General features: G+C 56.7%; 1 protein-coding gene across 3 annotated transcripts; it reads right to left on the bottom strand.

Moving 5' to 3' along the window:
* Positions 1-24,361, bottom strand: KCNC4 (potassium voltage-gated channel subfamily C member 4). 3 transcript variants are annotated; one of them, XM_074850344.1, is made up of 5 exons: positions 23,828-24,357; positions 21,113-21,859; positions 15,320-16,256; positions 13,569-13,754; positions 1-1,196 (listed from the first exon to the last, which is right to left on the bottom strand). In XM_074850344.1, exons 1-5 carry the CDS (start codon positions 23,993-23,995, stop codon positions 1,135-1,137), a joined length of 2,100 nt encoding a protein of 699 aa, XP_074706445.1. In that variant the 5' UTR covers positions 23,996-24,357; the 3' UTR covers positions 1-1,134. The 3 variants fall into 3 exon arrangements, with proteins under 3 accessions (XP_074706445.1, XP_074706444.1, XP_074706446.1); XM_074850343.1 differs by lacking the exon at positions 1-1,196 and adding an exon at positions 7,070-7,945 and having other exon boundaries at positions 23,828-24,361; XM_074850345.1 differs by lacking the exons at positions 1-1,196; positions 23,828-24,357 and adding exons at positions 7,070-7,945; positions 22,867-23,009.
* Between the last annotated feature and the right edge of the window lie 950 nt (positions 24,362-25,311).

The following is a 25,311-nucleotide window of genomic DNA, read 5'->3' as shown; positions in this document are numbered from 1 at the left end:
CGGGAGCTGACTCAGCTCATGTCTTTATTCGAACTCTAGTACGGTTGGACAGGTAGAGGCATGCGTACAGGACAGACGGAAATGGGAGTAGTATTGCCTTGATCACAGAGATATGTAACAGCGTTAGAAAGACACTGACCCTTCCAGGCCAGCTGGGTCCACCCCACCTCCTTCACCTATTGCTTCCCATCCCCGTCCCTGCGCCCAAACCGACCCGCTCGTGCCCCCCCGTCCTCTCAGGGTCTGCACCCCGGGGTAAGCGCCCATGAGAGGGGGGTGACGGTGCAGCAACCCGCTCATGGCACCTCGAATGGAGCCTTCGAAACCCCGGAGAAGGGTTCCCAGCGGCCGTTTGACGATGGAGGGGGTCAGAGCACGGATGGAGCCGCGGGCGGCGATGTCTCGGTGAGCAGCTGGCGAGTCTCCGGAGGCGGAGGGGCGAGGTGCATCCGAAAGCATGGGCGAGGGGAGGGGGGCAGCCCAGGGGTGCGCTGGGGAGACAGGCAGCGTGTACGCGGCAGGGCTGGCAGCAGGCAGGGGAGCGGGGCCGCCCCTGGCACCCCGACATCCCCTCCCGGCCCCGCTGCTCTGTGGCACCTCTCTTGGGGGGACCCGGCTGCCAACTCCCCCCCCCCGGCCGCGGAGCTGGGAGCTGGAGCTTTGGGCTGCTGCGGTGGGCAAGCAAAGCTCCTTGGGGGAGCATCCCTTGGCCTCGGGGGGAATGCGTGTCCCAGCCTCGGGGAGAGCATCCCTCTGCTTTGGGGAGAGCATCCCTCGGCCTCGGAGAGAGCATCTCCCTTGGGAAATGCATCCCTTGGCCTCGGGGAGAGCCCCCCTGCGCTGTGGGGAGAGCACCCCTGGGGGAATGCATCGCTCAGCCTTAGGAAGAGCATCCCTTGGCCTCAGGGAGAGCATCCCTGAGCCTTGGGGAACGCATCCCTTGGGGAAAGCATCCCTTAGCCTCAGGGACAGCATCCCTCCACCTTGGGGAAAGCATCCCTCGGGGCACACATCCCTCTGCCTCCAAGAAGGCATCCCTTGGGGCGAGCATCCCTCGGGGAAGGCATCCCTCGGGGAGAGCATCCCTCGGGGAAGGCATCCCTCACCGGGGCGCTGCCTGCATCCAGCCAGGGCTCAGGAGAAGGTAACAACCTCACCCTGGGGGTAACTGGAAGAGAGGACGTCTTGGCAGGTGTCTGCAATTAAAGACACAAGTATTAAACACGCTGTTAGATACCGCTTTCATCGGCTGTTGGTGGAGAGATAGGAGAGGGAGAGACTAAGCTTCCAGGGGACCCAAAGTTTGCAGGGTGCAGAAAACAGAGTAACTACAGAGTGAAACGGCCTTCTCCGTAGGGATAAAACGCTGCTATTCTGTCAGTAAATCAGGAAAAAAAAAATTTAAAAAGCCTCAGAATGAACCCAGAGATGGAGACCTGAGAAACAATTCTCTGAGAGAAACCAGACATGGAGTTGGAGCAATTTTGAGAGTAAAAATGAAGAGCAGAGGAAAGAAGTCATCCCTGCTGCAGCACTCTCCTCCCAGAAAGCTGCTCCTGACCAAAACTTCCCAAGCCAACCCCAAGCCAGATGTCCCAAAGCCAAGCCTGGTGCATTAATATCCCGCAGTGTTTTTTCTTGTCTCTCTCTCTCTCTCTCTCCCTCTCATTCATTATCATTGAATTAATGAACATTGATTGGAGCTCTGAGTCACACCACCGCCTCTACCCATGTGCCAGGACCTGGTTTCCAGGCGAGGGGCTGTCAGACAGGGAGACAGCGCCTGATCCGCCCGATAAGCCACGGAGATGCCCTTTCCGCCCACAGATTTTGCTGCAAAACCCACCACCAACTCCTGACCCAGCTTTCCCCCTGCAGACCACACGCAGCTCCAAAAGCATCTCATTTTCCCCAAAATAAAGGTCTCATCCTCCATAGAGCATCACTGCACAGCTTGGGCGAGCAGTGCCCAGACGCGGAGGTTTTTCAAAGCCCCGCATCCCAGAAAAGCCCTCGGGATTAAATTCCCTAAATGCCAGGGCTTGCAGGAGAGGTCCCAACCTCCCAAACTGGCACGACGGACTGGTTTGGGGCACCCAGCATCATCCCCCAGCAGCAATTTGGGGACCAGCGCTGGCCATGCACGAAGTGGCTGCTGAAAAATATCACCGCTCCTGGTTCAATCACTCCTGCAAGCAGCTAAAAGCTCTCGGCAGGGCTCGTGGCCTGCTAGAAACATTCCCCGTCAGGTCGATTGATTTACCAGGGACACGACTCGGCTTTTAACTCCGATCTCCTCCTCCCCGTTCAAAGCCATTTTGTGTGCTAGCTCAAGACCTGCTGCCCGCATCCTCCAGGGACCTGCTTGGAAAGCAGCTTCCCAGCCTTGGAAAAAATTAGCACAACTAAAAATAAATAACAACAGCTGAGATTTTTGTGTGTGTTTAATCACTGTCCCCCAGACAAAGCCACCACGAGAAAACTGCCCTCCTGTCTCGGCTTATCGTTACCGGCTCGATTCCCCACCACCGACGGGTCCCAGCCCCTCTCGCCCTCGCAGCCCCTCTGCAGGTGTAGCTCCTTCCTCCACCTCTTCTTGGGTGCGGATCTGCTGCCCAACAACAGTGGGATGATGCTCTGCCACCCCCTCCTTGGGCAAGGCAAGAGGTTTGGCACAGCCTGGCAGTGACCCAGCCCCCCAAATCCCCAGGGTTTGCTGTGGTGCTGCCAGGGCTACCCTCCCCCCCCAAATTTCCAGGGATGGTGAGTTCACACAGTCCCACTTTTCCCCTACAAGCATCTCCCCAAACACCCTTAAGCGCTGCCTCCGTGGGCTGCCAGCCTCCAGCTGCTCCAGCACAATGTTTGGTAGGTCCTACACTAACTCTGCTTTGGGCTGCCCGTGCACTTGCTTTTGGTTTTTTTCCTTCATTTTTTCCCCCACTGAAAGCTTTATTTGCAGACAAGAGGCTCAGGAGGTGCTGAAAGAGAAATCACCAAAAGCCAAAACACTCCTGCAGAGACGGCTCCTCGCAACCCCCCGGCCACCCCTCGAAGGCTTCCCCGGGCCACCCCAGGACACTTTGCAGGTCCCTTTTCTTTTCACCACTGCAGCAGGAGGGGTTTGAAGAGCCGGCAGTGTCCCACGGGGCAGAGCACCCCGCCGTGCTCCCCAGATGTTGGACTTAAAACACCTCCCAACCAACACCTGCATCTCCCGCAACGCCCATCTCCATGGACCAGGTAAAGACGGGGGGATTTGATGACGATGGAGCAAAAACCAGCGTCCACCTGCATCTCCCGTGCTGCTGAGGACCAGAGATGCTGCCCGGGGGGGGGCTGCACATCTGCAAAGCCACCTCTCGCCTTGGGCATCCTCCGCACAATCCGGAGAGCTGGTCCCGAGCCTGGTGCCGGCGTGGGGCTGCCATCCAGCTGACTCCCCTCTCCCTCTCCAAAGCCAAAGGATTTATTTTTTTTCACAGGACATATTCCTTGCCCCAGAGGAAGAGTGTGACCTGCTCCCCAGCAGTTTGCAAAATACTTTCTGAGCCTCCATTTACCTTTTCATGGGGGAAAAGCGTAAGGATCGATTGCCCAGGCGGAGGTAATGAAGTAACAGACTGGGAGCTGGGAGGCACCTATTTATAAGCTTAACTGCATCTTATTTTGCATCTGCCTCTGCTCTCCCCGTTCCTCGTCAGCATGGGCAAGGGATGGGGTTGCTATTTTTTTTTTTTTTTATTGTCATCAAATAAGCACTGAGGATTTTTCCTGGCAGTGCTGGGGAAGCCAGAAACAGGCTGCTTCTGGGTAGAGCAATTACTCTCTTGACATCTTAACCTCCTGCCCAGCTGCCTGACAGGCCTTTCTATTTTCTCAGCTCTTTCAGGCATCTCCCGAGAAACAGAGCAGTTGTTGCAACAATAACAATTAATACTTTGCACGCAACCCGGGATGGCAGCGCAGTCTCCACGCAGCACTGAAGTCTGAGTCTCCCAGGATGAAGAGAGAAGGAAGAAGCTGCTGCTGGATGATGGAGGGGGGAACTGCCCCCAACCCGCCCCCCTGACATCCAAAGGATGAGGCTGCTCGGCTTTTCCCCTTGCGCGGCTGCTTTCTGCACTGGGCGCGGGTGGTTACAGGGGTTTGATCCCCATCCCAAAGTGCTGCCGGTCTCAGCAGACAGACACACCGACAGGCAGCTGCAAGGACTCCCAACAGCATCGGGGCAGCCCGACGCTGCGCAGCATCTCTGAGCCCATTCCTGCTGTCGAGCATCACGTGCACCTGCAGCTGCGATGGGGCGAGAGGCACCGGGCCCTACAGCCCCCTGGGTACCACGCTGCCGGGCATCACGCTCTACATAGGCGAGGGGCACGTATATATGATACACACAGTCCTTTATCTATATGTTCCTGCTCAATCCCAGCATCCTGCTGGGAACCCAACACGCTCACCCCATCCCACAGGAAACTCTCCTTTCCAGGCTGGGATACCGGCAGCGAGCTCCCTGCCCTGACAGTCGCTGCACACCAGTTGATTTTTTTTTTTTTTTTTAAATGCCTTTTTAGGGCTTGGGCAGAGGCAGCCGGACTCCTATTGATTTATTCAGTTCATCAAGAATAAATCAAACAACCTTGCTTTCTCCCGCTGCTTTTCGCCTTAGCTGGAACGTGCGCTCCGAGCCAGATCCCTAAACATAGATAAGCGGCTGGGAGGATATTCGGGGGAAGTATCGTATATTCTTGCTCTATTCTTATCCTATTCTCTAGGCAGCCAATTTTGGCCACTGTTTGAGATAAAACCCTGGGCTAGAGAGATATTTAGTGCTCTGCTCTTCTGATCCTCTACAGCTCCTCTTATAATCTTATCCAGGGGATTAACCCCTGCTAACTCGCCCCCCAAACCAACCCAGACCCCACCTAAAAATAACAACATGCTGTTTTCCCCCTCCTGCATCCCCCAAATCACTTGTTCAGAAGAAGGCGGGGAGGAAGAGGGAGAAGATGCGATGGGTTTTTCAACAGTTTGGTGCCTCCCACTGAAATCCCTCCGTCTCCCATTCGGGGCTCGGTTGTTTTAGAGGAGCTTTTTGCACATTAGTCATCCCTTCTCCCGAGTTGCATAACGCCACTGCTAAAAATTGCATCCTACCGGCTCCATGTCAGCTCTCATACTCAACCCTCGTTGCTCTGATGGGGATGAGATTTTTTGGGGGGTCCACCAAGGGTTTTCCACACCAGGCAACTGGCTCCAGTGTTTGGATGAGCTGATCTGGGAGCCTGGTGGGGGGAAAGGAGAGGACGGGATCTCTTGGGACCTGTGGCTGCGTCTGTTCCGGGGTTAATCCTCTGCTTTCAAGAGACTCAAACCCCAAAGTCTGAGTCTCTTGATCTGCTTCTTCTGCAAGAGACAGGGCTGCAGAGCTGGTTTTTCATGCCTGGCTCATCCCCAAAGTCAGCGCATGACCTTGGTTTAATCATTTATGATTCAGAGACCACTGAAATCATGGAGGGTGACCTTCCCTCTCGCACAGGCTGGGGATATTCCAGCTCCTCCTGCTTCGAGAGGAGCCCGCTCCAAAGGGAAGGATGTGCCAGAGAAGCACTGGTATGGTGCCGCCGTATGCTCCCCTTCACCCAGCTCACAGGGTTTTGGGGTGATTCATGAACCTGCCGAGTTACTCCGACCGTTTGGTGTGGGAATACACTTTAATTAAAGAAATCCAAGGAGTGCAGCTACACACGGCAAACTCATGCTGCCGGCAAGGAGTGAATCACCGCCGTGGCACGGGGGTTGAAAACCGCTACAGGACATCCTGGGCAGAGGACAGATGCAGCTCATCCTAATTTCTCCTCAAATTCAGAGAAATTCCAGCTCCAGCACCAGGTCTATGCAGTGCTCAGCTCCTGCCATCAAGCCCCGGTGCTGATGGCACCAAGTTTTTTCCCCTCTTTTCTGCTTCCCTTTGACTCTCACTGCTCTGCTCACACAGCTGGGGCAGGGGAAGGCAGGAAGGAAAGAAGAAAAGCAAAATAAAAGGCAAGGGCTTCTTGTTGGCCCCATGGAGGACTTGGAGGGGGGTTGTTTTAGAGATGTGGTGACTGGGCTCCTTCTGGCAGCTCCTTCAGCTCAGTGGGGAGGTAAAAAAATAAGTTGGATGGAGCATTTAATGCTTCTTCCTTGCATAGCATCTCTTCCACCGGGGCAGAAAGGAGTTTTACTGCAGGAGGCTCTCAGCATTAACCCTTCTCTACACAGAGGGAAACTGAGGCACAGGGAGCCTGGGAAGGAGCAGGAGGGTCCTGACTGTGGGATCTGCCAAAATCCAGCCCGGTTCCTTCGGGGTGCAGGAACCAGCCTTGCACCAAGGGGGGTCCTCACTCTGCATCATCCCCTGAGCACCTGGTCTGGTTTGGCTGTGATGGAGGGGAAGGGCCTGACCCCCAAAAAGCTCTTGGGGCTTTTTTTTATTTAAACATACCCAAGGCTAAGCTCTGCTCCCCCTCCTCCAGCTGAGAGTCCCCAGGCTCCAGCCCCACTGAGCTGGACTTGCTCAAAGGAAAGAGGCCGAGAGAGCACTGGGATGAGAGTCGAGACCTGGACTGCACCCACCAAACCAGCCCTTTCCAGCCACCCAAGACCCAGACGCCTCCAGGGAGGCAGAGCCAGGGCTAGAAACAAGCCAGAAGTTATGGGACCGAAGGTTTTGTTCCAGTTCAGGAAGACACCTGAGATCATTCAAAATCATCCCCAAAATTAATACATGCGAGCAAAAACCAGCAGAGCGTCAGGGAGTTTGACACTCCAACCTTGTCCTCCCAAGGATGCGGGAGGACCCAGTTCAAACCCAGCTCCCCATGGGGATGCTCTGCCCCACCACCCTGCATCCATCTCAAATGAGGATTCATCCCCCCACCCATTTAGGCATCATTTTGTCTCAAATCTCATTTCCCCACTATTGAACAGCAGCTTTCTCAACCACTCCCAGGGACCCACATTCCCCACCCCACCACCCCCCAGCTCTTCATGGGAACATCCATACACTTATTTTGCCAATCTTTTATCTCAGCCTCCGCATGCTTCCTGCAGCCAGGCCGGGGCCCTACAGCCTCCCACCTCCACGGGACCTTGGGGCTCATTTTCAAGGCTGCCAAAGCCACCTTCAGCCTCAGGACCCTCCCTGAGGTTGGATGGAGAAGCAGACACAAGTGGGAAGGGAACGAGTGGGATTTAGTCAGAAAAAGGCACAAAACAAGAGGGGAACCGCTGCTGGGCAGGGAATAGAGGTTTATTCATCTGTTGCCTCCAGAAATTTGAGGCTGGTTTTAAAAAAAAAAAAAAAAGACCTAAAATTATATGAACTCAGCCATTTCCAGCACAATGATATATAATTTTATGAGTCAACATGTCCTCCTCGCATTTCCACCACCCTTTAGCCCAAGTGCAAACGGCCCACGGGGAGGAGGGCTCGACACCAGAGGGAATCGCATGGGTTGGCCCAATTTATTTAGGATAAATAAGGTTTCAAGGAAGGGAAAAAAAACCCCAACACCTACTCCAGGGACCGTCCCAAACACATGGACATGAGACAAGTTCAATGGAGACGTTTTACATGTCCTGCAAACCGGGCAGGGGGAGCACGGCGGCAGCGCTGGGCTGGAGAAGATCAGAACCCGCTTCTCAGGGATGGAGATGTCCCAGCTCGGTCTCCTCTGGGCACAGGCACCACCGCGGAGACACGGCATCACGGGGAAGGGGGGACAGAGCGACACGACACGACAAAGCGGGATCCAGGCGGCGATTTAGAGGATGGAGGGGACGGGAGAGCAGGGACGCCGCAGAGGACAGGGAGAGCTGCAGCGGGACGCGAGGGGAGTCAAGCCCACTGTGGATCCTGCCACACCGTCTATGCTGCTTAGGCTTCGGGATTTTCCATAGCCTTCGTGAAAAAAATGGACAGGTTAGAGCCGAGCAGCCTTTTCCTTCCCAAGGCTCAGAAAGCAAAGAGCACCAGGGTGAGCATCGCCCAGCCCCACACCCCAATTCAACCCCCTAAATAATTCAGGAAGGGCTTTTTGAGGGCAACCAAGCTTCTGCAGATCCTTCAGACCTCCCTCCCTTCCCCTTGGCTCCCCGTGCAGTCGAGCAGCACCAGCCAAATCTAGGACTCAAGAGTCATTGATGTTGGGAGACCAAATCGGTCCTGGGGTGTGTTGGATTTTGTTTCCCAAATTGCTCTGAATGAGGAATGAGTCTGGGGATTTTGTGGGCTGAAGCAAACGGGGAAAAGCAGCAGAACTCAAACAAATAGAGGATTTGGAAGGAGTTATTCCCCCGGCTCTGGTTTTTAAGCCGGCTATAGCAGCAAGCTGCTGCTGACACCTTTCTGTATGAAAAGGAGCAGGTAGACATGCTCATTATTTTCCATAAGAAACTGCATTAAAGAGCAAATATTTCTACTGCTTTAAGCATGGGAATCCTTCACACTCCCTCAAAGAGCCAGAAATTGCTCCAGCTTTTAATGAAAACCAACAGCCAGAACAACTGCTCTCGCAGGTCAAAAGACACTTTTCTTTCTGGAAAGAAACTAAATATTCGCACTGAAAATTGGATTTTTAGGGCCAAACAGCAGCCCTGTTCAAAGATGAGCCCCAAGATTTGCTCTCTGGATTGCTGCACCTTGCAGGGACAGCTCTGCTGCCAAAATATGGAAAATTAAGGATGCGCCTGGCTGTGATGAGCCCAACCACCCTGTGCCGTGCTGCGCTGGCTGCATCTTCCCCGAGAGTGCCCAGGCGAGCAAATCCAGCCTCGCGTTTGCCTTCCCTGCAAGCACCAGCGAGCTCTGGAGAAAGCAAGCGCGCGCGAGCGTGCGTACGCAGCGGGGGAGCGGAGGGAGGAGGCTCCCTGACAGCAGAAAAACAAGGTGATGGATGGCCCCTTCGGCAGCGCCAAGCTGGGAACTGTCCCCGCATCCCCCCTGGGGAGTTAATGGCGCATCTTCGGGTTCTGCTTTGATGCGAAGGCACCGACAGCGGGTGCTGGCCCAGCCGAGCTGTTCTGGGCTTGGATCAGGGATTAATGCTCACACTGGAGTGACCGTGGCATCAGCCCCATGCACACCCCCGAGGAGGATGCCGAGACACAAGCATCGTCTGGAAAAGGCTCTCGAGCACTACCTCTTCAAATCTGATTTTTATCCCCTTTTTATACTTTTCTCCTGATTATTTCCCAACCACAGCAGCTGGCAGGGAGGCACAGGAGTCTTCAACTGCTTCCCATAACTCAGCCCCACAGCAGACGGCTCCTCCAGCTTCAAAGCAGAGAAAGGTCCAGGGGACAGAGGACCATCTGCCTAAACCCGTTGCTGACTTCAGCAAAGCTTTTCCAGTTCTCACAGTGGAAGTGAGAGCAGAATCAGGCCCCAAAGAGAAGAGCAATTTCCTTATTTACTTTTTGGCATGAATCCACACAGCGAGCGAGGAGGGGAGCCCCATCCCGAGCTGGGGATGTTTCCCACCTACAACAGCTGATGCAAAGACCCCCTGCTCCCAAAAAAAACTGCATCGGGCTCATCCTTCAACAAACCTTGCTCTTTTCCTGGGAGCGCTGAGGCTCTTTGAAGAGCTCATGCATTTCCCTGCCACCCTGAGCTACACGTGTGGGAAGCAATCGTGCCGAGATGCAACCGGTCCCTGAAAGCTTGGGGTTACTGGTGGATCCAGCACCCAAACAACATCAGTTTGGCAGAGGGGTGTTATGGGCTTGCTGGAAGCTGCTTGCCTTGGCAATGCAAGGACCCGCTGCTGCGGTTGAGCACTTTACAGGGATGCTCTTTGCCCTCTTGCTCAGATCACTGAATAGAAAAGGACGGAAATGGGCGTAGGAACAGGGCCAAAATCACGCTGCCAGTTTTGATTAAGTCTCAAGCGTCACAGTTTGGGGCAGCACTTCATAAAGGTGCTTGATTGCCCCAAGGCCCCTCTGCAACAGGACTCCAAGGGAAAACCTGCCCCAAGCCCAACACTTTGTTTTTTCCACCAATTTATTGCCACGCTCATGGCAGCACCTGGGAAGGAGCTCAGGACTCCATCCCTCAAGGCCATCATGGTTTTCCACCAAGCTCAGGGCCAGGTGCCACCACGGAGTCAAGCTGCAAAGCGACGGAGGATTGTGCTCTGCTAATTGCCACCGGTGCTGTTCGTTAACGGAGCTGGTATCCCAGCAACTCACATAGGTGCTAACTGAGGTCACCGGGATCGCTTTATAAATGGGTTTGTTGCCAAGGAGCTGTATAGAGGCATCTTATAAACAGAGTGGTGGGGCAGCGCGTAACCCCCGGGGGCTCCTCCCCGGGACTCGGCGATGCCGCGCTCCCCGCGTGCAAACGCTCGCGGCTCCCGAGCGCACGTGCACGCTCGCACATGCTTTGAGCCGGCAGCAGATGGGGACGGGGTAATGCAAGCAGACAGCATTGCCCAGGAACGCCTGTGCTTGTTTATAACGGCGGCCTGGCGCTCGTCTGCGTGTTGCAGGCACTCGCACGCGTGTCCCCATGCAAACGTAGGCTTGTCCTTGCTCCCCCCCCACCAGCCAAGCATCATCGGTGGATGCTCACGTGAGCATCCCCGCGCTCAATCCCACGCTGCTCAAGCCACGTGCCGGTCATGGCCCTGCACTAATAGCAAGCAACAGAGTAAAAATCAGCTGCATGCTGCTCTGGGTTCTGGCAACCAAGCCAAAAATTGCCACTTTGCCATGCCAGCTTGCCAGCAAAGGGAGGTGCTGGAAGAGCTGACCTGCCAGGAGGGTAAACCCCCTTCCCTCCATTTAACCCCGTTGCCTGTGGCTTCTCTTGAAATCCCACTCTGGTTTCAATCACTACCTTTTCCTAGACCATCATAACCCATCTCGCTGGCATGGGGGATGGTGGACTCACCCTGCCTCCATATCCCCCCATCCAAGCAGAGGACAGGGGCTTACATGCCAAGACAGAGCCATGCCAACACGTCTGGGCCTCAGCGGGACATATTTTGGGGAACTGCTGAGCAGGACCCGAGTGCTGAAGGGAGATGAGGGGTCTGAAGCCGTCCCCAGAAGCAAGGGAGGAAGGTGACACCAGTGGAAGCAGCAATAGGGACAAGAAACAGATGCCATGTGGCAATCCACTGCAGTCCAGCCCGGTCTCCTCCAGGGCCCAGGTCCAAGGGATGGTGGGCAGGGGTAGCTCTTCTCTTTGACTTGTCCCAACAAGGCCAACCGCTGGAATCAGGCTTGAACCATGATGGATGCTGAGATCTGCAGCATATTCCTGAACCAGTTCCATCTCCTGATTTCCACAGCTTGTACAGACATCAGTACCTGTCCCAGGATCTGACAGATGGCCATCAGCAAGTCGGGCTCAGAACCAAGCTCATCTCAATTTGCAGAGCTGCCAACATCCCAGTACCAGAACAAACAGCCTCAGCAGGAGATAAATCAGGACCAAGGGAAGAGGCGCCTCTGCGGCTCCCAACGGCTTTCGGCTGGAGTGCAGGAGGCTGCTTTGCCCCTCTGATCGTCTCTGGTCACCACTGACCCTGACCACGCTGGAGCATTTCACCAGGGAAGATATCAGCCCTGTCCTCCCAGGGCAGCATCCCACCACTCCCTCCCCAACAGCCCAAGCAGGACGCAGCTATTGAGGTTTCCTCTTCCCAAAAGGTCTCGCGCATCACTCAAGCCCCTCCGGACACCAGATCCACCTTTCTCCAGGTGTAAGATCATTCCAGCAAGGTGGGGGTAAGTGACTCACACACACATCTATTTCTAATTGTAAAAAGCACTCTGACTTTTGCAGGAAAGACACCAGAACAAACCAAGAAAGATCACCAAAGTGCCCTTTCGAGTAGCTGTTGCTGCCACCACGCAAGGAGAAAAACTTCTGGGTCTCCTGCAACCAAGTAACGTGACTTGGGAGCCCAGTGAAAGCAACACTGGATCCTCAGCTCTTAGATCTACTCTACTTTTCTTGGCTTCAGTGGGACCAAGCTCAGGTACTTCAGTTGAAGAGATGCCTGACTGGAGCATCTTGTAAGGATGAAGATCAGCACTGGCTTTCATCACTCTCCTTCATCCCTTCCAGCTCAGCATCCCCCCAGTGTGGAGCAGGACTAGACCCCCCTTACCTCTGCATTAGCGGACATTAAGAAAATAGACCAACCTCACAGAAAAAGGCACTTCCAGGAAAAAAACATGAGGCGTTTCAAGCAAATATTTGTATAGTACCCTTCTGCCCAAAGATGAGCAAAGCTTTTCACTTTTTTCTCTCTTTCGAAGGGATGAGGTTGAGCGGGAATCCTTGATTTCCCAAGAGGAAGCAACCAATTTGCTTCTGCTAATGCAATAAATGTGATTGCCCCCAAACACCTCCTTATGTCCCAAGCCCATCCAGTCTTTACCACCCCAAGCAGTGCTGCAGCAACAAACCCTTGAGGGCCTCCAAAGCACCAACAGCAGGAGCCAGAAGGTCTTGGCGTGCAGCTCAGAGATGTAGCATCTCATCTTTTCTCCTGCCTGGTCCCAGCTCACATGCACTGTTCCCTGTGTGTAACTGGCATTAGATGGTACCAAGGAGGGAGAGGTAGGTCAGCTCTGCAGCTACATCATCCCACAGCACCCTGGACACACAAGAAAAACTGCAGAACTGAAAAACTGAGCCACGTCCTAAGAATTATCCCAGCGACTGAGGGTGCAGCTGGGTTTTGTGGCTCATGGTAGGCACTGGATTTACCCTCCCAGGGGCCAGGGTGCTGGGAGACGGGCACAGGGCACACTCACCGGTGGAGCAGAGAGCGCTGGAGGACGGGGCAAAGGGACCAGGCTGAAGAGGAGTGTTGTTTTGTCATGGGAAGAAGAGTTTTGTGTTTTCCTGACTCATCTCCCCCACAGTTTCCCATAGAAAACCTCAACACTCAGCAAAGCTCACTTTCCAAGCCCAGAGGAGACAGCCTTTCTGGCAGCCCGGTGCTTTTGGCAAGGCAGCACTTGACACATCGCGGCTCCCCACGCTCGAACCCACCAAAAGACATCAGAGGGGGCGAGGAAAGGAAAAGCCGGTGGATTTTTTTCCCTATCGAAAACGTTTCGACCACCTTCAGTCACAACCTCACCACATCCCCAGGAGAGATGTCCCCCTCACACCGCCCTGGGACGGGTGATTGAAGCCCAAGGGGAAGAGCTGGAGGGACAGGAGAAGCGGGACCACTGGGGAGCAAAGGGACAGACCTGTCTCCAAGGAGGGCGGTGCAGCCAGCATGGGGTCACAGACCCCAAATGGTGGCAATCAGGGGGAAGAGAACTTGAGGGATGAGAAAACAAAAAGGATAGAGCTAGCACGGAGAGACGTGGTGGACGGAGATGAAGCAGATGGAGAGGCAGGAAGACAAGTGGATTTGGGGAGCAGAGAACAACAGCCAGGCAGGCAGATGGAGATGAACCACTGTCTTGGATTGATGCAACAAACCTCCACCTCACTCCTCCGCAGCCCACGGGCCAGCTCACACCTCCAGCATCAGCCATACCTTTCTGGATGCCTCCATCCGCTGCACAGGAGAAGTCACCCGTGGCCAGCAGGAAGCACGTGGAGGATTTCTTGTTCTTATCCCGGGTGCTGGAGCGCCGCATGGGCCGCTTCTCCTCATCGGTCGGCGACAGCGGCTGCTCCTCGTCTGACAGCACCACATTGGCCTCACCGTTCTGCTTAGAGTCTGCAAGAAGGTGGCAGAGATCCATCAGCAGTCATTAAATCCACAGGACGAGGTGCTTGGGGTGGCCAGAAGGGTTTGCTTAGACCATGCAAGGAACCAGAAGACCAGATTGCAGATGGCCCAGAGCAACACCCACAAATTCAGGTACCGATCCCAGCCTGGACACGCTAATTTAGAGTGACCGGGGAGCAGGACCATGCCAGATTTTAATCCCAAGCAGCAAACAGCAGCTCTTACTCCTGCTGAGGGTTTTATACCCTGCGTGAAGCCAAGCAGGGTTTGCCAGGGAAGAAACACCCCTGGTCTTTGAGATCCACCCACCTAACTGGTGTAAATTAGCTCTCCAAAATTCACACCGCTGAGATACAGGCTGCTCAGGTTAGGGGTGAAGTGCTAAATTATATCATCTGACTCCCTGGTTCGTTAGCTGAGAGGATGCTATGCCAGGTGAGGGTCTGGCCAGAGCTCCTGGGTCGGTGTTGGGGTGAAGGGATGGGGCTGACCTGCTCCTCCAGAGCAGGGCAGCTGCTCTCACTGCGCCCCACTGCCAGGGCTCCTGGGGCAGACAGCATGTGTAGGCACATGGGAAATGCAGATTTATAAAGGAAAACACCTATGTGGGGCATGTGGAGCTCTCTGTGTCCCCACGAGTGAAGGACTATCACTGTTAAACACATATGGCCAGATGTGTGGCTGCTCAGGGCTGACCTCGGTGAATGCCACGTTGGTGCAGGATGCAACCCCACCGTGGTCCCTCCTGTTTCCACACTGCTCAGCCAGCTGCTCCGGAGGTGCCGCTGGCAGCAAACTAAGATAAAAAGGGCAAAGTAGCCTCCATGGCCAGCAATGATACCGTGGCAGGGCTCTTGCAGTCCCCCAAGCTTAGCCCAAGCGATGCTGCCCACCACCGACGGACCACAGCTGGGGCCATGACCTCTCCCGACCTGGCCAAACCCCAGCTCAGTGCGTGAGACCAAATAATAAACGTACAGGGGCTGATTTTTCTCCTGCCTGAGCGCAGGATTTGGAGCAGCGTTGACCTTGCCATGCAGGGATGCTACATCTACTAGAAGATGAAGGGGGAGGTGGGATCAAGCCCCAGGAAATATCCATGGATTTATCCATTTTGGTGAAGCTTGCCCTGATTTATGATGGGGACAAGCAAAAGAAAATCTACCACGAGGGCATTACCAGGCTAAGATGAGAATCGAGCAAACGGTCTTACTCTGTCAGTGTGAGGAAGAGATGGGCTAGGTAGGGACACCTTGAATCACACCACGGTGACTCGATCTATGCCATTAGGAGAGCAGGAGATGGCCTTTCCTCACCTGCCTGGAGGGGGGATCCTGATCTGCAGCACCCTGGTCCACCAAAACAGCACCCAATACCCAGACACCCAAGGGCCCCAGCCCTTTCTGCACCAAGTTCTCACCACCCCAAGAGCTGGGGGCTGTGTCCTGCAGCAGGGCAGTCCTCAGGGACTCTGCGACCCAGGGGACCAAAAACGCTGCCTTGGGAGCTCCTGGAGTTCTCCCCCTCCCTCTGCCCCATCTTTTGGGTCTCACCTGACCGTTTCCGCTCAGCTGCCCCCTCCTCTACTGCCAAGGGGCAAGTGTCGCTCTGGGTGCTGTTACGGGGGGAGTTTTCCTCAGATTTGCAGTAGGTAGGGGAGTCCAGCGGGGCCGGACGGGGTATATGCTTTTTCTTCTTCTTTGGCAGCTTCTGCTTGGCCATGGCCAACGAATAGTACATCCCAAAGTTATTGACAATGACGGGCACGGGCATGGCGATGGTTAGCACCCCAGCCAACGCGCAGAGAGCCCCTACCACCATGCCCGACCAGGTCTTGGGGTACATGTCGCCGTAGCCCAGGGTTGTCATCGTGACCACAGCCCACCAGAACCCGATGGGGATGTTCTTAAAGTGAGTGTGGTCGCTCCCGCGAGGGTCAGACGTCTTGGCTCCGATCCGCTCAGCGTAGTAGATCATAGTGGCGAAAATCAAGACCCCCAAGGCGAGGAAGATGATGAGGAGCAGGAATTCATTGGTGCTGGCCCGGAGCGTGTGGCCCAGCACCCGGAGACCCACAAAGTGCCGTGTCAGCTTGAAGATCCGGAGGATCCGGACGAAACGGACCACCCGTAGGAAGCCCAGTACGTCCCGAGCAGCTTTGGAGGACAGGCCGCTGAGACCTACCTCCAGGTAGAAGGGCAAGATGGCCACAAAGTCAATGATGTTGAGCAGGTTTTTAACGAAGAGAAGCTTATCTGGACAGCAGATGATGCGAACCAGGAACTCGAGGGTGAACCACAGGACACAGACCCCTTCAATGTAGGTAAGGATGGGCTCCGTCTCCACTTTATGTGTCAGCAGAATCGTCGTGGTGTTGCCAACCACAAGGGTCTCCGTCACGTTGACGTCGATGTTGAAGGCCTCGTGCGTTTCCAGGCAGAAGGTTGTGATGGAGACCAGGATGAAGAAAAGCGAGGCGAAAGCAACTACCTGCAAAAGTAGAAATCGCACACACCATTAGCTGATCTGGGTCAACTGCTCCTGATTCGTTGATTTGGGTCAACCTCCCCTCTTTGGAGGAGAGCAACAATTTTATGAACCCCCATGAAAACAACTTTGGGGCAGCCTGAAACACACTTCTGATGTCACCTGCCTTTGGTGCATCTCTTCTAACCCCTGCCAGTGAATAGCAACAGCAGGGATGGGGGAAGCCCTCACTTGATGAAAATGAGTACAACAGGCTCAAAACACCCCAGGAGCTACACTGCTGCCACCCACTTCCCCAAGACCAAGGATGGAGAACAGAGAGGGTTCCCTGGACCTGCCCCATCAGTTGACAGCAAACCTCAGTGTCTGGGCCCACCACTCCAGAACCTTTCTCCAAGTACTAGGAAGGTGTGCTGGGCTTCAGCTGTGGCTGAAGATGTGCCAGAAATGACAGTGACGGGGATGAAGGGAGACCTGCAACAGCCTGGGTTTGGAGCAAGCCCCCACTGGGAACACACATGAAAAGGGAACTTTGAGAGGACTAAGTCAAAGAGTTTTCCTCCACATTCATCCCAACCCCTCCCACCCCTGCAATGAGCTGTTCGCACTCTTCACGACTGTGAGGTTTGGGGTCTGGATGTATCAGAGATGTCCTTTTGCCCCGTCCCTGCTCCCTAAGGGTCAGTGGTGGACAATGTGCCCACGAACAGTCCCAGGACTGAGAAGGCAGGACAAGAAGGAGAGGAGCAGGCAGAGCTCAGTGTCCCGCGGATGCCCAGACCTGGTGACACACCAGATGCTCCCATTTCTCCCCTCTGCCTGACCAGTGAGACCTTTGGCCCCTCCGTGCTGCCTCCTCCCCGCGACACGCTGCCGCTTCGCCTCGGATGGGAGCGAGGAGGGGCTGGCAGCACGCGGTGGGAATCACAGGCTGTGTCAGAAAGAAAACACTTTGTCGTCCCCCCCCATCAATCCTGCTCAGCCCTCCTCCCCGACAGAATGAGCTCATGATGAGTCCATTACCCAGAGCATCTGTTTCCAAGAGCCCCCGAAAAAAAAAGCCTCCAAGCAGAAAAGCTCTTCTACCTTCCACCAGCACAAAAGCACAGCGGGTTTGGCTTCCTGGGAGCAGATCCTGCTACAGCACCCATTGCTGCTACACAGCCTGCCTGCACCGAACAGGATGCGACCTTTTGCTATCAAACCCACCCGATGGGCTGCGTTCAGCAGGCAGCTGCACCACGAGCCTGTTGGAGACAACAGCCTGGGTCCTCGGCTGGAGTGAATCAGCAGCAGAGACAGCCTGAGTCACGCTTGAGAAAAACTCAGCCCTGGACACCGGCGGTAACGTGCCGGCAGCTCTGAGCCTCCTGAGAGCATCCTTGAGGGGTGTCCCCAAGGACAAACCCGTGTGGGTCCTGCACAGAGAGTGTCAGCCCTCCAAAAGTTAGGTGTGAAGTTTTAGCCGGGCTCTAATTGATGGAGAAACCTCTAGAAGATGAATCTCCCCCCACAGCAATAGACACCTGCTTGGGGATGGGCTGAGATGCTCCATACCCCTCAGATCAGACCACTCTGGCCCACGCACCGTGACGTGGCCCCACCAGCAGCAGCTCCGAAGGCAGCTCTTGCCGATCAGCCACGCACAATTCCTGAAGCAAACCCAACAAAAAAGTGGGATCTTAAAGCAAGGCCGGTTTAACCAGACAAGTGTGTCTACGCAGCGGTGGCATGGCCAAAATAATCTGCTTTTCAGCTGAGGGCTGAGTAACATTCCTGAGTTTCCCCGTATGGAAAACTTGAGTTAAAACAGACTCAAAGCAAAGTAGGAAGAAAAAAATTACCAAGGAAGAGAGTGAGACCCTGCAAACACTCAGGCAATGAAGCAACCCTGCTGTATGAGCCATGTAGGTGAGATCTGATTTAGCCCCAGGAGCAAAAGCAACTTCTAAAAATAGTAGAGTCAGGTTCACAGTCGGTGCCAACCATCGTCCCCCCTCAAAGTCAATAGTGCTGCTCCAGTTTTGTGTCAGCTGAAGATCTGATCTGAGATGTCTTATCTCAGCTTTGGCCTCTGCTCCAAGCTCAATTTTTTTTTCCGAAACTGTCTTAAAAATAAAATAAAATCTATGTACATACCCAGTAGCCACCAATACAGCACCAAAAGTCCCACCAAACAAGTCCTCCAGAACCTGCCGATGATCTACACGATCTCAACATGCGCTCAACAGCTTGGGATGGACGTTCCCCAAAAAAACCCCATGACACTCCCAGGGGATCACTAGCCTGGAAGCCCCAGTGGAAGTGAGGTCAGGACCCCACAAGTTGGGCTGCAAAGGGAAAAATAATGAAGAGCTACAAGTAAGCAGAGTTTGGAAGTAGAGGAAATCACAACCAGGGCAGTTTCCCATGGGGAGAAAAAGAATTTTACACTCCAGCTGGGACAGCAGCTACACTAGGGACCAAATTTTTACTGAGACTGGACTAGATGCAGGAGTCAAGATCCAGTGGGCATCAATGCTGCAAGGAAAAAATACTAAAAACTTGGAGGGGGGAAATTCTAACTGCACACTAACGCAGTTGCCAGCTCAGAAGGTGCCAAGAGAGAGAAGTGCTGGAAGGAGGGAAAGATGGAAATAGCCAGGAGCCAACTGAGTCAGGGCCCGAGGGGCTGCTCTGAGGGCGAGGAGGAGCAAGGACTGGAGAAATTCAGCCCCCGAGACTCTTAGTCACTGCTGTCGCACAATCGAGGGAGAGGATTTACGCACACAACCTGGGAGCGCTCTCCTTCCTGCCGCTGCCAAGGTTTGGCAAGACGCGCCGGACCGGCTGCTCTGGCACGTCCCCAGGCCAAACGCCAGAGCCAGCAGCACCCCTTTTGCTCTGGAAAGGAAGGGGGAGACTCCAAAACGGGGCAATATTAAAGAAATCTCGCTTCAGCCACCCCAAAACGCCAAGGCAACACCATGAAAGCTGCACCTGCAGAGATGCTCATGGGTCCCGGAGCATCCTAGTGCTGGACGGTGACTCCAAACCAGTAACCGTTCCCTGCATTAACTGGGTGTTTTGGGCAGGTTGCACTGCTCCGTGCCTCAGTTTCCCCTTCTGCCAAAGCAGCGCTCCTAAGCCATTGCAAAGCTATACTGATATTTTAGAGTGGAAAATATGACCCAGAAGAGCCTGTGAGCGTCACCACTGGCAGGTGACCGTCCCTGTGGCAGCGCCCAGCTGAGTCTGTATCTCAGAGAAATAAGAAGGAAGCCGGGAGCTCCCAGTGCAGACTGGTCCCACTCCACTCCAACCCCAGTCAGAGCTCACATCACATCCACCTCTGCTCCCTTCGACACACTCCTCCTGCTAAAGCGAATGCCTTCCCGAGAGCAGCTCAGCACACAGGAAAAGCAGAACCAAATAATAACGTGAAAAATTTGAGTTGAATTATTGTGCTTGGGTTTGTTGGGGGTTTTTTTAATTTTCTTATTTGGAGCTGTGCATCACCCAGAGCATCTCTCAGAGGCAACAAGCCCTCAGAAATGGGCAAAGGATCGGGTACCCCTTTTAAAATGAGTAAAGCTCTTGCTGCCCAAGCATCCTCTGCGTGTGTGTGTGTGTTGCTTTTACGTTAGCTGTGAAAACATCACCTTGACAAACTGACCCCTGCCCCGTGCGCTGCGGGTGGGTGTGAAATGCCTGCAGGATTTCTTACCATTGATGGGTTTTTTTACACCTTTAAATGCATCCAGAATTCATTTAGATCCCAAATGCCTAGATGTGTGTGTGCGGCAGATTTATAAGCTGGGTGTGATGGGGGCCACACACAGGGATGGGACTGGATGGGTACGGGTGGGTGTCTGGGGGTCGGTGGGCAGCGCTTTGGGGATGATCTAAGAGTAGCTGGGAGACGAGACACATGCGCAGAACAGGGCTGGGAGCCCAAGGATGCACCTGGTTATGGGGGATCCATCCTGGGCATGTCGGTGTCTGTGGGTAGGGATTGTCTGCATGCCCAAGGAGGGTTGTGGGGGGGATGTTTGTGCGTGTACGTGCTCGTGTGTGTGTGTGTACACGGTGTACCGGGCCCCAGGGATGTGTGTGGATGAGGGGGGTTGGGATGTGTGTGTGTGTGTGAACCGCGGCTGAGAGCCTGCGCTCGCACGTGCTGATGGGGACCGTATGCTGCGCGTGGGCAGCATCGACGCGGCGACGGTGGCGGACAGGGGTGCGGGGACGAGGCCGCTTGTGGGGCGCAGGGAGGGGTCCTTGTGCAGAGGCACGGGGTGGCCTTTGGGGCGGCTGCTGCTGCTACTGTAGAAGAGGAGCACGAGCTCCTTGGGGACAACCATAAGGATCCCATTTACTTCAGGACCTGATTCGGGCGCCAGCAGGCACCAGCCCTGTCCCCCCACTCCACACCTGGGCCACTGAATGTGGGTTTTGGCACGGGCACGCACACAACCCGCAAGAGGAACTCAAGCAATCCTGCCTGTCCTAGAGCATCCTGAAATTGCCAGGACTCGGCCCTGCCAAGGACCCTCCCTGACAATCCCTTGTCTCTATGTGCCTGGGAGGTGTCCAGGCAGCACCCGAGGGTGCAGAGGGGGCAAGGAATGGGCTTGCCCCCACTTTCAGCCCAGCTCTCCTTGATGCAATGTGTTGGGAGAGGATGGGGAGATGATGGCAGAGACTTCCCGTAGGATGGGAGATGGCCAACGTGCCCCATGGTAGGAGAGAGATGGCTACGGGGGGGGCCCACGTAACCCACTAGGAGAGTCCATCTCGCCCACAGGAATGGGGAGATGGAGACACAACTCCAGCCCGGCCCCATCCTACCTCCCCACTGGCGCGTTTCGGGAGCTTACCCTTGCCGCCTTGGACGAGTAGGGATCCTCAAAGAGCGCCCACATCCTGGGCTGCCAATTCCGACAGCAGCCACCCCCTCCGGCAGCCCCTGCTGCCCCCGGCGGCCTGTCATCCATGCCGAGGCGTTGAAGGGCCATCTCCCTACCCCCTTCCTCTTCAGGTTCCTCTCCGCTGGCCCCTCCACCGGGCTCAGGACTCTCAAAGATGTCCAGGGCCTCTTCGGCATCGCGATGCTGGCGGTAGGTCATCCAGCAACAGGGCTCCACGTCCGTCTCATCGATGCCCCAGTAGGTCAGCTCCTCCTCGAAGAGGGGCCCGCAGATGTCCGCGGGGCAGTGCAGCTTGCCGGTACGGTAGTAGTTGAGCACGTAGGAGAAGATCCCAGGGTGCCGGTCGAAGAAGAACTCATTGCTTTTCCCATCAAAGTCAAAGTTGCTCTGGGCATCGGGGTCGGCGAGCCAGGCCAGGCGGGTGCCCGGCAAAGTCCGTAGGGTGCTTTTGTAGGTCTCATGCCGGGTACCACCTACATTGATGGTGATCTTGTCCGACTCTTCCCCTTTGCCCATCTCTTCCTTCAGGCATGTTTTGGAGGGTGGTTTGTTCCCAGACTTGCGTCCACGGTAGGAGGAGACACACACCGAGCTGATCATAGATTTCGGTGGATGGGAGATGCACACTACGCGCACCCTTCCTCCGGGCGAGGAGCTGGGGGTCGGTGGAGGCGGGAGAGGGGGGCAGAGATGGGACTGGGGAGGGGAAAAGGGGGGGCTCAGGCTTGGCTCTGGCCTCAGGGGGAGCAGGCTGGAGCCGAGCCGGACACCGCTGGCTGCTGGGGGACAGCAGGGGAGGCTGCAACCTCCACCCCCTCCAAAACCACCCCCCCTAAATAAAACCGCCCTAAACGAGGAGCCAGCCCAGCCCTGCCGGGCAGCAACAAGTGCAGGCAGGAGGGGGCCGCGGGCAGGGCTCGCAGGGCGCGGGGGGGCGGGCGGGGGGGGGTGTCCGGCAGTCCCGGCCCCGCCGCAGGGGGATGCGGGCCCGGTTGGGGAGGATGCTGCCGCCGCCAAGGCCCGGGGGGGAGGGTGGGGGGCGAACCCTGAGCCCCGCCGGGCTGCGTGTCCCCCCCGTCCCCGGTACCTGCAGCGCCAGGCGCGGGGGGGCCCCGCCGCCCGCCCCTCCCGCTCCGGCGGCTCCGCGCTCCCTCCGCCCCCCCCGGGCCGGTCTCGGGGAGGGGGGGTGGCGGCCGGGGGGCGCCTCCCAGGTTCCCGGCGGGGAGCGGGTAGGGGGGGGAAGGGGATGGATGCGCCCCCCTCCACCTCCCGCTTCCCCCCCCCGCCCCCCCCAGCCGGGCCCTGCCCTCCCTGGGGGGGGGCTGCGGCGCCGGGGGGGGCCCCGCTCACGCGTGGCCGGGGGGGGGCCTGTTGCGCCCCGGCTTGGCTCGGCGCGGGGGAGGCGGCGAGGGCTGCTCCGGGGCTCGGCGGGGGAAGCGCCGCCGCCCGGGGCTTTTATAGGGCTGGGAGCTGAGCGGCGGGGTTACGGGAGCCGGCGCCGCCCCGCCGGGGGGCCGGGGACCCCCCCCCCCCCCAGCGCCCAGCCCCACAGCCCCCCGCCGACGCCCCCCGCCGCTTCCCTCCCTCCCTCCCAACCACGCTCCTCCATCCCCGCATCCCTCCCCCCATCCATCCCCTCCACCCCCAGCCCAGCCCGCACCCCCCCCCCCAATGCCCCCCCGCACCCCCAGGCACCGTCTCACCTCCCCGCGGGGCCCGACGTGTAGGTGGGGGCTCTCGGGGGTTCGGTGTCAGCGAGGAGTGAACCCCGGACACCCCAGCTCCGCTTCGCGCCGGAGGGGAAATGCAGCCCAGAGCTGCCTGCGGATCTGGAGCCAGCTCTTGGCAGAGGCTCGAGCAGATCCCATCCCTCCCTGGCTCGCAATCCCTCGCTCACCGAGAGGTCAGGAGAGACCGACCCCGAGCGTGGGGTCGTGGCCGGTGGGGAGCGGGGTGGCTGGAGGCAGAGCTGGCCCTCCTTCCCTCTCACCCCCCCTCCCCGAGCATCTCTCTCCTCTCTTTCGGCTCCTGCGTGAAAGATGCCCCTTCCCCAGAGCTGCACCCACGGACGCCGAGGCTGGGACTCAGGGTACCAACCACCGCAAAGGGCCCCTTCCCCTAATCCCCCCTCCTTGGGGGGGCTCTTACACCCTCCGGGGTGCTAGTGATGCTCAGCCCTGTCTCCTGGGGCTGGGGAGGAGGCGAAGAGCGGTGGTGGCCCAGGGGACAAGCCTGTCACCAAGGCGAAGACCCGAGGGTCCCTGTCCTGCCAGCGCTGTTTACTCCTGCACTGGCACTGCTGGTGCTGGGGCGGTGCGGAGGGGGGGGGGGGGGGGATGCAGGCGGGTGCTTTGGGGTCATAGGTGGGATCCAGGCCTGTTATTGGGGTGAGGGGCTGAGCTGGGGGGTCAGCGCTTGGATAAGGGTGTCCTTGGTGCAGGGTGAGGGGACAGCGAGCAGGGGATGCTGCCCCACTCCAGCATCCCTCCCTGGGCTCTGTGGAGTGTCCCTCCCAGGGCCCCAGGTCCCCTCCTCCCCCCCCCCCGCCCAGTTTTGTCCCCTCGGTGACATCCTCACCCCCTTACCAGGGGGCACTGGGGGTGGCTGGGGCAAACGCTCCACCCAAAAAGCCACGAGGCATGAGAGCCGCGCTTAAAATCTTACCACCAAGAAAGCCCTGCTCCAACTGTAACTGCAACTCCACAGCTTCCAGGGCCGGATCCTGAGCGGGTGGAGGCTGGCGTAGCTCCACACCCAAACCACCCGGGGCTGCACCAGCGGGAGAGCGTGGAGCCCGAGGGAAAACCGTGCTGGAAAAATCGAGCCTTGCATCACCGGCCAGGCATCGCAGCTCAGCTCCTCATCATCGGTAATGCGAGTTTGGCCAGGAGGAAGGAATGCTGCGACCTGATGCTAATATTTTATCCGGCGACTTTCATCCCGGGGAGATCTTCATGCACCCAAGCGCGGCCGTTCCTGGGGTGGGAGGAGGTGGCCAGGCAGACAAATGGGTTGTATCTGGGGAAGGAAGAGATCTTTTAGCCAGCAACACCCGCCCAAAGCTGTCTGCTCTCTAAATATGCCTTCAGATTTTTAATGTCCATGAAAAAAAAAAAGAAAAAGAGAGAGAGAGAAAGAGAGAAAATAGAAAGAGCTTGATGAATAAGGGCCTTTTTGGAGCAAGAAGGAGTCACTTCTGCAGGGACCTCCTGCAAGGCTGAAGGCATCTCAGATAACATCCAGGTGAAGGATGGAATGAAGAGCCAGACCTGGAAGATCTCAAGAAGGATCAGCTCCAACCTGGAAAGCCACAGCCCTTGGGTGGGTGCTGAGGACGTGATAAGGGGTCTCTGGGTCCCCTCCACTGGGCTCTGCACTGTCTCTCCCCCTGACCTGGTGCAGCACCCTGACCCCTGCCTGTGGCCCAGCACATCAGACACGTCCCCAGCTTGGCACAGTGAGACCAGTACAACAGGCTACAGGATGCTCAGAGGGGTGTGTGGCCTAAGGGAGAGGTTGGGGACATGCTGGGATCACACAGTGTCTCCATCCGTGGAGGGACGGAGGAGGAAGGTGGGCTGCAGCTCACTTTAGGGAGCAACAATCCTGCTTTGGGGTAGAGATAGACAAACCAACCTCTCCAGGTCCTTCCAGCCCAGGATTCTGTTAATAAAAAGATACATTGACCTCAGCAACCCCTAGATGCTCCAAACAAGGTCTCTGTCCTCTCCCCTTCATGCTTTGGTGGGACAGACCTGTCTCCGGTCTGTGGGTGGTGGCACCCGTGGCACCTCAGGGTGCTGACGCCGCAGAGCAGCTCCCCAGGGCAGAAGCCCCAAGCAACCCTTGGGGACGTTCCCTTGGAGGTGGGTCTTCCCCAAAGAAGCCGGTGGAAGCCGTGGGCAAGGTTCAGCTCTGCCGTCCGCCTCTGCCGGGTGAATTTTTCAGCTAAAATTGCTCATCACCAGCTGAGCACGGGGAGTCGGGCTGCGCGGGTGGCACGGACGGAGTTTGCAGCCCTGTCCCTCCACGACCTCTGCCTAGAAGGGGAGCGAGCTCATCCCCCGGCCCCCGCGAAGGGCCTGCACCCCAATTTCTCCCGAGGCGGCGGGTGGCAGTCCCCCCGTGCTGCTGTCACACAGTGCCAT

This window comes from Strix aluco, chromosome 25 (genome assembly GCF_031877795.1).
Source record: "Strix aluco isolate bStrAlu1 chromosome 25, bStrAlu1.hap1, whole genome shotgun sequence".
Lineage (NCBI taxonomy): Eukaryota > Metazoa > Chordata > Aves > Strigiformes > Strigidae > Strix > Strix aluco.
This window is presented reverse-complemented; position numbering and strand designations above follow the sequence as displayed.

Bases quoted from the DNA above. Each gene is read 5' to 3' on its own strand.
- KCNC4 (XM_074850343.1), bottom strand. From the start codon at position 23,995: ATGCAAGGCTCGATTTTTCCAGCACGGTTTTCCCTCGGGCTCCACGCT. The intron at 21,860-23,827 runs GTAAGATTTTAA...TCCCCTCCCCAG, and splicing joins GGAGCAGGGCTTTCTTGGTG to TCCCATCTCTGCCCCCCTCT. The intron at 16,257-21,112 runs GTAAGCTCCCGA...CTACTTTTGCAG, and splicing joins ACTCGTCCAAGGCGGCAAGG to GTAGTTGCTTTCGCCTCGCT.